This window comes from Perognathus longimembris, chromosome 15 (assembly GCF_023159225.1).
Source record: "Perognathus longimembris pacificus isolate PPM17 chromosome 15, ASM2315922v1, whole genome shotgun sequence".
Classification (NCBI taxonomy): domain Eukaryota; kingdom Metazoa; phylum Chordata; class Mammalia; order Rodentia; family Heteromyidae; genus Perognathus; species Perognathus longimembris.
In genome coordinates this window covers 18,861,242-18,873,844 of record NC_063175.1, presented here as the reverse complement: position 1 = coordinate 18,873,844, position 12,603 = coordinate 18,861,242, and the positions used below count along the sequence as shown (strand labels likewise).

The window sequence follows — 12,603 nt, the reverse complement described above, 5'->3', positions numbered from 1 at the left end:
GACTATAGAACACTTAAAAAAAAGAAAAACAAGTTTGAATTCAGGTCTTCATTCTTGTTAGTGACATGCTCTACCATTTTAACCATCTGATTATTTTTAAGATAGGGTCTGCCTCTACCCCCCCCCCCCAGGATTTTACCAAAATCCTCTTATTTACACTTCCCACTATAGATGAGATGACAGGTATATGCCAGCACATTTAGCTTTTCTGCTGAGAAATAGCCTCATGAACTTTTTGTGCTGGACTGACCTAGAACTATGATTCTCCCAATCTCAGCCTCCCACCTAAGTGGGATGACAGCTACCTATTATCATGCCCAGCTATGAAATGCTTATTTTTTTGGCCAGTCCTGGTGCTTGAACTCAGGGCCTGAGCACAGTCACTGGCTTCTTTTTGCCCAAGGCTAGCACTCTACCACTTGATCCCCAGTGCCACTTCTGCCTTTTTCTATATACATGGTGCTGAGGAATCCAACCCAGGGCTTCATATATACAAGGCAAGCACTCTACCACTAGGCCATACTCCCAGCCCTTACTTTATTTTTTAAACAAAAAGATCATATGACTTTTTATCTAAAGAACATTTCACCTAAAGAACACTCATTCAGCTGGGCGCCAGTGGCTCACATCTATAATCCTAGCTACTCAGGTGGCTGAGATCTGAGGATCTTGGTTTGAAGACACCCCAGGCATGAAAGTCCATGAGACTCTTATCACCAACAAACTACTCAGAAAAAGCTAGAAGTGGTAGAGCGCTAGCTGTGAGCAAAAGAAGCTCAAAGACAGAGCCTAGGCCCAGGTGACATTGTCCTCCAAAAAATGTACTCATCTGACTTACAAAATGCTTAACCTTCTGTACCTTTATAATAACAATAAAAAAACACTCATTAATTTTAAAAAAAAAAGAACACTCATTCTCCAGATTATTTTCTAAACTCCAGGAAGTGGAAACATGTATTTTTGTGGTTGGTGGCGGTGTTTTTGTTTTGGAGTTTTCTTTTGTCTTTCTTTTTCAGAGGGGGAAGCAAATGGAGGACACAGGAATGCAGAAAGACTAAACAAATGCATCCACTGAATTCAATACACAATATATTTTTAAAAAATGAGCTATGCAACTTTGGGCAGAAATGGGAGGGAGAAAATGGAAAATGAAGGAAGGGGTGTTATCATCCAAGAAGCACTGTACTCATTACCTGACATAGAACTATAACTCCTTTGTAAAAATCAGTACAAATAAAAAAATGCTTTTTGGTACACACCTGTCATACTAGCACTTGAGAGGCTAAGGCAGGAGAATATTGAGCTGAAGGTCAGACTGAGGTATACAACAGGACCCTGTCTCAAAATTAATCAATGCATATTTATATGTATACACACACATATATTCACACCTATATTTGAAACAGACATTTATATATGTAACTAGATGTTTATATATGTATATATTTCTATATGCATGTATATTTAAATAGCTATTTATACATATATTTATATTAATTATGTAGAATATATATTATGACAAACAGCATATCATTTTCCCAGACATGGAAACTCTTTCTGACTTTGATTATGTCATAAAAAAAAAGAATAAATGATCCAGGTGCTGATGGCTAATGCTTGTAATCCTAGTTACTCAGGAGGCTGAGATCTGAGCACTGCAGTTCAAAGCAAACCCAGAGCTGAAAAGTCCATGACACATTTTTAATTAACCACATTAACCAATTAACCAATTAACCACAAAAACCCTAAAGTGGCGCTGTGGCTCAAGTGGTAGAACACTAGCCTTGAGGACAAAAGCTCAGGGACAGTACTCAGACCCTGAGTTCAAGCCCCAGGACAGGCAAAAAAGGAAGGGGGGGGGGGGGGTGGAAGGGAGGGGAAAGGAGTAAAGGGGAGGGGAAGGGAGGAGAATAAAATTTCAAACGTATTTCTCTAAATATTTTAATGGTAATCAATGTTTTCAGTCCAATTTAAACATTTTATTAATTTTATAAGCTCTGAAACATTATTTAGGATTTTTTTTCTGATTTACTAACTCACCAAGCACAGGGCAATGATCTCTGTAGAAAGAACCTCCTTTGGCATCCTGGACACACTTCAGATCAGACTAAGAAAAGAAACCAGAAGAATCACATAAAAACTTCAAATACGGCTCAATACCCAAAATAGGCAAAAATCCCATTCAGAAACAAAAGAAGAGTACCTCCAGGTTACTAATCTCACTGAAAACTGCTTTCAAAAGTAGCAGTTGGGCTGGGGATATGGCCTAGTGGCAAGAGTGCCTGCCTCGGATACACGAGGCTCTAGGTTCAATTCCCCAGCACCACATATACAGAAAACGGCCAGAAGCGGCGCTGTGGCTCAAGTGGCAGAGTGCTAGCCTTGAGCGGGAAGAAGCCAGGGACAGTGTTCAGGCCCTGAGTCCAAGGCCCGGGACTGGCCAAAAAAAAAAAAAAAAGTAGCAGTTAAAAACTATAAGAGTAGAAATATTTCTACATTTACTTTATTACTTTATTTACTTTTTTATCTTAAAAGCTCAAAATTAAAATTGAGTCTTTAACATTAAAAAGTTTCAAAAATACATATCACAAATACCGAGTACATGAAATGTGTTCAACAAATAAAGAGCCAAAAATTTAATCTCATTTTACCTTTGCAAGCTTATATGTAAGACAAATACTAACTCTTTGTTTTGTTTTGTTTTTTGCCAGTTCTGGAGCTTGAAAACTCAGGTCCTGGGCACTGTTGCTGGCTTCTATTTTTGCTCAAAGCTAGCACTCTACCACTTGAGCTACAGTGGCACTTCTGGCTTTTTCTGTATATGTGGTGCTGAGGAATCAAACCCAGGGCTTCATGCATACAAGGAAAGCACTCTACCACCAGGCCATAGCCCCAGCCCTATTAACTTATTTCAGTAAGAAAGATGAACCTAAGAAGCAAAGAAAATTACTGAAAACAGAACAGCTAGTACAAAGTAGAAAAAGACTTAACCAAATTCAGCATTTGGATACTTAGTTCTCCTACTTATGTCAACTTTCATCCTTACTTCAGCATAATTTGGTTAACTCAAGTTCATTCTCAGCTACCTTTTATGAGAAAAATTATGTGCCTAAATGGGAAAGTACCTTCAGTACAGTAAGGAGTACCAAAAATATAGACTTACAACATAATCTTGATGTTGCTGTGAAAATTTAAGAGCAGATTTGTTTAAAAGTGCCTAATAATAATTGGCATATACAACAGATGATTATTATACCTTAATACATTCAATGAAATGAGCCTTCAAATACATACACACACACACACACACACACACACACACACACGCACGCACGCACCAAACACACACCATACACACAGCCCCTTTGCCACCAGAACATCAAATGTCACTCAATCTAACCAAAGAGATACAGGGTAGGGGTCTGTTTTAAAGTGAAAACTTAATCCAATAATTGTATTTCTAGAAATCTATTCTAAGGACATATACCCATAATGTACAAAGACATATACAAAGTTCCTGACTGACACATGCTTGCAGTAGTGAAGGGGAAGGATAGAGGGATACATAGCAAGAAATCTCACTACATAAATAATGGCCATCCATCTATTTATGCTACTCATGAAGTTCCTAAAGCACATACAGTACAAAAGCTCCCATTTGAAGTAAACTAATAATCCATTAGTGATAAAAAAAAAAAAAAAAATTCAGGGCTAGGAATGTGTCTTAGTGGTAGAGTGTTCACCTAGCATACATGAAACCCAGGGTTCGATTCCTCAACACCACATACACAGAAAAAGCTGGAAGTGGGTGCTGTGGCTCAAGTGGTAGAGTGCTAGCCTTGAGCAAAAAGAAGCCAGGGACAGTGCTCAGGCCCTGAGTCTAAGCCCAAGACTGGAAAAAAAAATTCACTGTTTAAAAATGTGGAGAGGTACAAAGGTAATGAAAAACAGATGAATGACTGTGTTAGAAAACTTGACATTCATAAACTATTTGCTTAAGTTCACATGGCTGGCTTTTACATATATATAGAATACACTGAGGCATCAGTGAACATTTTCTTCTTGTCAAAGAGATCAAGGTAGTTGAGAAAAAATGAAACGTAAAAAATTATTTGAATGAGGAATATATTCAAGATTAAAGGAATATATGAGGTATTAACATTTCACATTAATAAGGCAGAAAAGACAATGTTTGAACAGTGGTCCCTGAAATGTAGAAATATAGAGTATGCCATTGACTACGCCTCATAATTCTATAAACATTTAAATAATTCTAGGTGTTTCTACGGGTGTGTGTGTGTGTGTGTGTGTGTGTGTGTGTGTGTGTGTCATGTTCTCACTTGGCTTTTTCAATCAAGGCTGGCATTCTACAACTTCAGCTACTACTGTTCCACCTCTGACTTATTGCTGGTTCAATGGAGATAGGAATCTCTCAGACTTTTCTGACCAGTCTTAGCTTTGAACAAAGATTGTCAATCCCAACTTCCTAAGCAGGTAGACTTATAAAAATGAGCCACCAGCAACTAGCTTGAGTTAATCAAGTCCTGGGGCTTGAACTCAGGGCCTGTGTGCTGTCTCTGAGCTTTGTACTCAAGGCTACCACTCACTGTCACTCAGCTTAAGTTAGGTTTGTTTGGTGAGGAGGGGCGGTTTAAGAGGCTTTTTGCTGGTCTCAGGGTCTGGGTGCTGTTCCTGAGCTTCTTTTTGCCCAAGGCTAGCGCTGTACCACTGAGCCGCAGCAGCACTTCCAGCTTTTTCTGAGTAGTTTATTGGAGATAAGAGTCTCGGGGCTGGGGATGTATGTGGCTTAGTGGTAGAGTGCTTACCTAGTATGCATGAAGCACTGGGTTCCATTCCTCAACACCACATGCACAGAAAAAACCAGAAGTGGCACTGTGGCTCAAGAGGTAGAGTGCTAGTCTTGAGCAAAAAGAAGCCAGGGACAGTGCTCACTCAGACCCTGAGTCCCAAGCCCAGGACTGGTGCAAAAAAAAAAAGAAAAAAAGTCTCACAGACTTTCCTGCCTATCCAGGATTCAAACTATGTTCCTCAAATCTCAAATTTCAGTCTTCTGAGTAGCTAGGATTACAGGCGTGAGCCTCTGGCACCAGTTACACTAGTTATTTTTAATGGTCAACTATATACTATGAAAAAATACAAAACAAAATCTACTTAAAAGTAACTACCAGGTAAGCATTAGTTTCTCGTGCCTGTAAATCCTAGCTACTCAGGAGGCTGAGATCTGAGGATCACGCTGGGTAATAAAGTCTGTGAGACTCTCATCTCCAATGAACCACCAGAGATAAAAGTGGAGCTGTGACTCAAATGGTAGAATGCTTACTAATACTGAGCCAAAAAAGCATCCAATGACAGCATCCAGGGTCAGCACAAAAAAATAAATAATCTCTATTATAATTTATACTTTTAACAGCTACCAGAACACAGAATACATATACACCACACTAAAAGTCGTTAAAATACTATCTTGATTGGGCTGGGGAGGCTGCTTAATAGTACAATGATTACAGAGCATCTATAACAATTTTTTTTGTTTTTTTGGCCAGTCCTGGGCCTTGGACTCAGGGCCTGAGCACTGTACCTGGCTTCTTCCTGCTCAAGGCTAGCACTCTGCCACCTGAGCCACAGCGCCTCTTCTGGCCATTTTCTGTATATGTGGTGCTGGGGAATTGAACCCAGGGCTTCATGTATATGAGGCAAGCTCTCTTGCCACTAGGCCATATCCCCAGCCCCAAGTGACTGCAGAGGAAACTTATCTCCAGGATGGCTGGACATGTGTCTTTGTTTTTTTGTTTTTTGTTTTGTTTTGTTTTTGGCCAGTCCTAGGCCGTGAACTCAGGGCCTGAGCACTGTCCCTGGCTTTTTTGCTCAAGGTTAGCACTCTGCCACTTGAGCCACAGCGCCACTTCTGGCCATTTTCTGTATATGTGGTGCTGGGGAATTGAACCCAGGGCTTCATGTATATGAGGCAAGCTCTCTTGCCACTAGGCCATATCCCCAGCCCCAAGTGACTGCAGAGGAAACTTATCTCCAGGATGGCTGGACATGTGTCTTTGTTTTTTTGTTTTTTGTTTTGTTTTGTTTTTGGCCAGTCCTAGGCCGTGAACTCAGGGCCTGAGCACTGTCCCTGGCTTTTTTGCTCAAGGTTAGCACTCTGCCACTTGAGCCACAGCGCCACTTCTGGCCATTTTCTGTATATGTGGTGCTGGGGAATTGAACCCAGGGCTTCATGTATATGAGGCAAGCTCTCTTGCCACTAGGCCATATCCCCAGCCCCAAGTGACTGCAGAGGAAACTTATCTCCAGGATGACTGGACATGTGTCTTTGTTTTTTTTTTGTTTTGCTTTGTTTTTGGCCAGTCCTAGGCCGTGAACTCAGGGCCTGAGCACTGTCCCTGGCTTTTTTGCTCAAGGCTAGCACTCTGCCACTTGAGCCACAGCGCCACTTCTGGCCATTTTCTGTATATGTGGTGCTGAGGAATCAAACCCAGGGCCTCATGTATACGAGGCAAGCACTCTTGCCACTAGGCCATATTCCCAGCCCCAACAATTTTTGAAATTACTATCTTAATCTCCAAATCTACACCAAGAAGTAGTCCTATAGATAATTCTAAATCTTTTTAATTTTAATAAATTAACCACCTGGAGTTACATTAAGATGCAATCAGTTTTAAGAACCAACATATAGTAAGTACTCAAACATTTATAAAGGGCAAAATCATATTATTATTAAATAGTTTACATAACCAGAATAAAAATGTAATGTCTTAAAAGACCTTCATTAAATCCTCACTTTACAGAGCTCCTTCCTGCTGCTTATTCATAATTCAGATAACTGCACTAAGAAAAAGAAATGAAAAAGAAATAAAAACAAAAACAGTAAGTGGAGCTGTGGCTCAAGTGATATCCATCCTGGCCCTGATGTTCAAGCCCTATTATTGGCACAAAAACAAAAAAAGACTATTATTTCCTCCTTTTACTGTGGGCCTTTACTACTTACCATGCCCTCAAAGCCAACTCTGTACAGGTTCTTAGCACCATTGTCCCAGAGAACATAAGCTGCACTATGTGGGCTTGATGCACTCCAGTCCTGGATTTCTGTTACCTAAAACAAGTTTTGGAGAAAAGAAACCTTTTTAAAAATAGAAAAGTGAAAAAAGGAAGAGATTAGTTCTCTTGATTATATTTAAACCTTAAAAGTTATTTATCAACCTATGTTAACTGGATCATGAGAAGCACTTACTTGCCAAACAAGTCATTTATGAAATATAATTATCATTAAAGCCACATTTTCCCAGAATTATAAGATAACTAATTTTTTTAAATTTATTTGTGGAGTGAAGGATGTGAGATTGAATTTTATAGTACAGTCAAAAATTCATGGTCCTACCTCATCCTAGGATTATACACATATAACCCCATGCTTTGCCCCAGAATTATAAAGTAATTTCTAAAACCATTGTAGAAGTTTTCAATTAAGAGGGTTAGAGATTTATACTAATAGATGAGAAAATGAACAATTTACAATTTTTATGCAAATTTTATCATCTTTCTAATTCTTTCTATTTTTGTGTGTATATGTGCCAGTCCTGATGCTTGAACTCAAGGCTAGCTTACTCAAGTCTAGCACTCTACCACTTGAGACACATTTTTACCTTTTGGTGGTTAATTGGAGGTAAGGTTTGACTTCAAACCTTGATCCTTAGATCTCAGCCTCAGGAATAGCTAGGATTACAGGCCTGCTCCACTGGTGCAGGGAACTATTCTTAGCAGATCTTTTTTTTTTATTATTATTAATTAAATTTTGTTGAAGAGGTGTTGTGCAAAAGGGGTACGGTTACATAATAGGGCAGTGAGTACATTTCTTGTGATATCTTACACCCTCATTTTTCTTTCCCTTCGCTAGATCAGGTAGGCATATATACAATACCCAGTGTACCAAAATCATATACAGTAGCCACGTGGCGTAAGCCAAAGGAAATTCACCTAGAACTTTAAATATAAAATCAACAATAGAGTTTGCTTATCCTTGTCTTATATGATCACACATACATAGCTGTTGAGCTATTGTGATCCACTGAGAGGTCTATTTTTGACCTTTTTATGCTTAGTAGTTGTTTGGTTTTAGATACATAATGTAAGGTCACTGACCCAAACCTATGGAAATACCATTTGACATGAAGTTTTTTGTTTCGCAGACCTGGTCTCTACTGCACCGTCCCCTCCCCCCTCCCCCCCCCCCCCGCACCTTAACAGTCATATATCAAGGAGATCATGCCCCTTTGTTCTCTGTGTTCTAGGCTTGTCTCGCTCAACATTATTTGTTCAAGTTCTGACCATTTCCCTGCGAATAACATTATTTCACCATTTCTAATCGCTATGTAGTATTCCATTGTGTATAGGTACCACATTTTTTGGATCCATTCATCTGTAGAGGGGCATCTGGGTTGTTTCCATATTTTGGCTATTGGGAATTGTGCAACAATAAACATGAATGTGCAGATGTCTTTTTGATATCCTGAGACCTGTTGTTCAGGATAGATGCCTAGGAGTGGTATGGCTGGGTCATAGGGTAGGTCTATGTTGAGCTTTTAGAGGAAGCTCCATACTGTTCTCCAAAGTGGTTGCACTAATTTGCACTCTCACCAACAATGGAGAAGGGTTCCTCTTTCCTCGCATCCCCTCCAGCATTTATGTTTGGCTGAGTTCAGAGTATATGCCATTCTAACTGGAGTGAGGTAGTATCTCAGGGTTGTTTTTATTTGCATTTCCTTTACTGCCAGGGATGTTGAACATTTCCTCATATGTTTCTTTGCCATTTTTATCTCTTCTCCTGTGAAGTCTCTCTTCAGCTCCTTTGCCCACTTAATAATTGGTTTACTGGGCTTGGAGGGGCTTAGTTTTTTGAGTTCTCTGTAGATGACAGATATTAGGCCTTTGTCTGTTGCTGTGCTGGTAAATATCCTTTCCCATATGGTTGGCTGTCTTTCTAGTTTGGTGGCTATGTCTTTAGCTGTGCAGAAACTTTTTATTTTTCAGTAGTCCCATTTATTGAGTCTCTTCCCCTATCTGTTGTCCCCCTGGGACTATATTCAGGAAGTTCCTTCCTGTGCCTATCAATTCTAGCGTCTTTCCTACTCTGTCCTTCAGTCATTTCAAAGATTCAGGTCTGATGTTGAGGTCCTTGATCCATTTTGAGTTGATCTTGATGCATGGTGATAGGCTAGGGTCTACTCTGAATTTTCTACATATGGCTGCCCAGTTTTCCCAGCACCAGTAGTTGAAGAGGCTATGTTTTTTCCATTGCATGTTTTTACTTAGCAGATCTTTTAAAAACAGCACATTCTTAGGCTAGCACTGATGGCTCATGCCTATAATCCTAGTTACTCAGGAGGCTAAGATATGAGGCTCTTCCTGATAGCCTATTCAGGAAAGTTTATGAGATTCTTAACTCTGATTAAGCACCAAAAAGCCAAAAGTGGAGCTCAAGTGGTAGCTTTGAGCAAAAAAGGTAAGAAACAGCACCCAGGCTCTGAGTTCAAGCCCTTGTACCAGGAAAAAAAAAAAAAAAACTAAGCTGAGCACCAGGGCTCATGCCTGTAATCCTAGCCTGTAATCTTCAGGAGGCTGAGATCTGAGGATCATGGTTTGAAGTCAACCCAGGCAGGAAAGTCTGTGAGACTCTTATCTCCACTAAACTACCAAAAAAAAAAAGGCTAGAAGTGGAACTGTAGCTTAGGTTGTAGAGCTCTAACTTTGAGTAAGAGAAGCTCAAGGACAACACCCAGGCCCTGAGTTCAAGTCCCACGACCAGCATAAAAAAAAAAAAAACTCAACTGGTCCTAAACATTTGCCTAAAGAAAGTTACTCAACTTATTAATATAAATGCTCTTAGTGTCATAGGTATAGATGGTTTCAATGATTTTATCTCATACTTTTCTTTTTTTCATAAAGCATTAATAACATTTTAATGGGGAAAAAAAAAACAGAAACAAATCTCAGTCTCACCCAAAGACACTCAAAACTAATTTTTCCCTATCCATTCCTTCTAACTGCAACTTTGGGACTATGTAATAAAGGCCAGCTTAAAGATTTTTTATAAAAAAAAGTTTAAACCTTTCTAAAAAAAGATTAAACAGGCTAGCAAAAAAGGTATTCAATACATACTTTCCTTATATTAAACAAGCTGGTATTTCAGTACAGTGTAACTATACAGAATATATACAATACACATGTTCACAAAGCAAACACTATATAGGCTCAGGACAGATTTGAAAAAACATGATATTCACATTGATTACAGTAACACTAGAAATGATTGTAACGTTGAAACGGCACTTAGTTTACAAAAGGTCACCAAAAAATGTGTGTGTGTGTGTGTGTGTGTTCACCAAGAACTATGGTTCTATAATAAGATACTAATTGCCAGATACTAGTATATAAAATATGAAGTTCTGAAACTGTATACATTTTTAGGAAATAATACCAAACAAAATCCAAGACCATTTTTGTTATTGTCAAAAGTCAAACATGCCAAGTAACATAGCTATGGCCACTGTCACCAAGTTAAGCCATACTAGAATGAGATGACAACTGGTACAAAGCTGGTGAACTTGAGGCTCACACAGTAGAGGAGTTGCACTGGTTCTAGGAGAGGGGCAGAGGAATAAAAATACCCACCCAGGTAACTAAATTCACATTTTTCTCCCCAGCATTAACCTCTCTTGAGGTTCCACATGATGCCAGTGCCCAAAGGAATCATAATGCTGTAGTTGTTAGGGCAATGTGCATCCCCAGATTTCTCGCTGCCACACTATAGAAAAGTAGTAAAGCATGCATCAGTACAAACCACCAGTCAGCATCTGGAAGACTGTGGTGCAGAATCTCCTAGGCTTCTCACACTAGGAAGAACTCCAGTGTCTAAATGGAGCCAGATTTCTACATTAGCCCTGTAAAGTATTGAGCTACTATAGCAGCAAATATGATGTTATAGAAACAAAATCACAACTTCAAAATTATTTGTTAACATCAGAACAGCTTTCCCCTTCAAATCTGTCCCTTATAACTGGACATCAACTTTGTTCTCCCATTGAGTTTTCTAGTCTATTAACTCAATCTGACTTTCTCATTATGCTGCTTAGGAAAAAAGATTCTTTCCTAGTCCTGGAAAACCTTAAGTTTACTCTTAAAAAAATGGGAATACAGTAATTTGAAAGTTAAAAAAATAAGTTCTAAAAGTATCTTTCACAAATATATATATACATATATATATATTTAAATATTAAAACAGGCTACCTAGGATTTTTATAAAACGGCTTTTGAAAAGAGGCCACACTATCCTCCAAGTTGAACATACGGTGGCACAAGGGTGCCCTACAAAGAGGCAGACAATCTCTAGCTGAGGCGACAGGAGGCGCCAGCAGTAACAGGAAAAAGAAATATATTAGGGGCTGGGGATATAGCCTAGTGGCAACAGTGCCTGCCTCGGATACACGAGGCCCTAGGTTCGATTCCCCAGCACCACATATACAGAAAACGGCCAGAAGCGGCGCTGTGGCTCAAGTGGCAGAGTGCTAGCCTTGAGCGGGAAGAAGCCAGGGACAGTGCTCAGGCCCTGAGTCCAAGGCCCAGGATTGGCCAAAAAAAAAAAAAAAAAAAAGAAATATATTACTGGGAACATGTGCTCAAACCAAATTTTACTCTACCAGAGATTTAAAGCAAAACAAAACAAAACCACCGAAATAGAAGCATTAGAAGCCATCGTTTTATACAAATAAGACCAAGTTTATGATCTCATGTCTTGCAAGTACCTGATGTCATTCATTTTTCAGGGACCTGAAAGAAAAGCAGTGCAACTTTCAACAACTCAATTACTCTCAGTATGACAGACATACAAAGCACCTGTCAACTAAAAATACGGAACACTTCATGAATTTGCATGTCATCCTTGCACAGGGGCCATGCTAATCTTCTCTGTATTGTTCTAATTTTAGTATATGTGCTGCCGAAGCAAGCACTATCTCATACTTTTCAAAATCATTATAAACTATTATCGTAACAAGTGAAGAGTATAAAACTGATGATTCAAAACCTCAAGAATGCCTACTTTTTGTTCCTCAACAACATGCCAATATAACAAAATCCAAGGAAGTTTTACTTCTGTAGCTTCAGACTTTCATAACAACTACCTAGGATTTCCCATTCTCCCCTCATAATTAACTGCAGGGAAGGATACAAAGTCATTTTTCAAAATAAATGTGGCTTTTTTGTTCTTTTCATATACTCTTGCAAAAGAGGTTAAAAGAAGTTCTGCTATGCCAAAAGTGAGAGTGAGAGTAAGCTAAGGAATATGATGTAATAGGGCACCAAAAAAGTGAAATTCAGCCAGGGAAAAGACAAATACACAACTAGGACATCAAAGGAAGTTTCCAGCATAACTGCTGGGCACTAGGCATAGATCACAGTCATGTGGTTCATAGTCAAAACAAATGGAAGGATGTGATCACCAAAAACCCCACTGCTACTTTATCATTTTATTAACCTGAGAACATATTGCCCAAATGAGCTTGACCCACATATCACCTA

The 12,603-nt window shown here is 39.2% G+C and overlaps 1 protein-coding gene and 1 non-coding gene across 2 annotated transcripts in view; both read right to left on the bottom strand.

The window, feature by feature from the left end:
* Mib1 (MIB E3 ubiquitin protein ligase 1) overlaps positions 1–12,603 on the bottom strand; it is a 161,421-nt gene that overhangs the window by 93,093 nt on the left and 55,725 nt on the right. Inside the window, exons 4-5 of the mRNA XM_048363653.1 lie at positions 7,019–7,123; positions 2,041–2,107 (exon numbers count right to left, since the gene is read on the bottom strand). Coding sequence (XP_048219610.1) covers positions 2,041–2,107; positions 7,019–7,123 — 172 coding nt within the window. The remainder of the gene's footprint in view (positions 1–2,040; positions 2,108–7,018; positions 7,124–12,603) is intronic.
* Positions 11,929–12,035, bottom strand: LOC125364314. Its single transcript, XR_007213475.1, has one exon. It is a non-coding gene; the product is annotated as a U6 spliceosomal RNA (small nuclear RNA).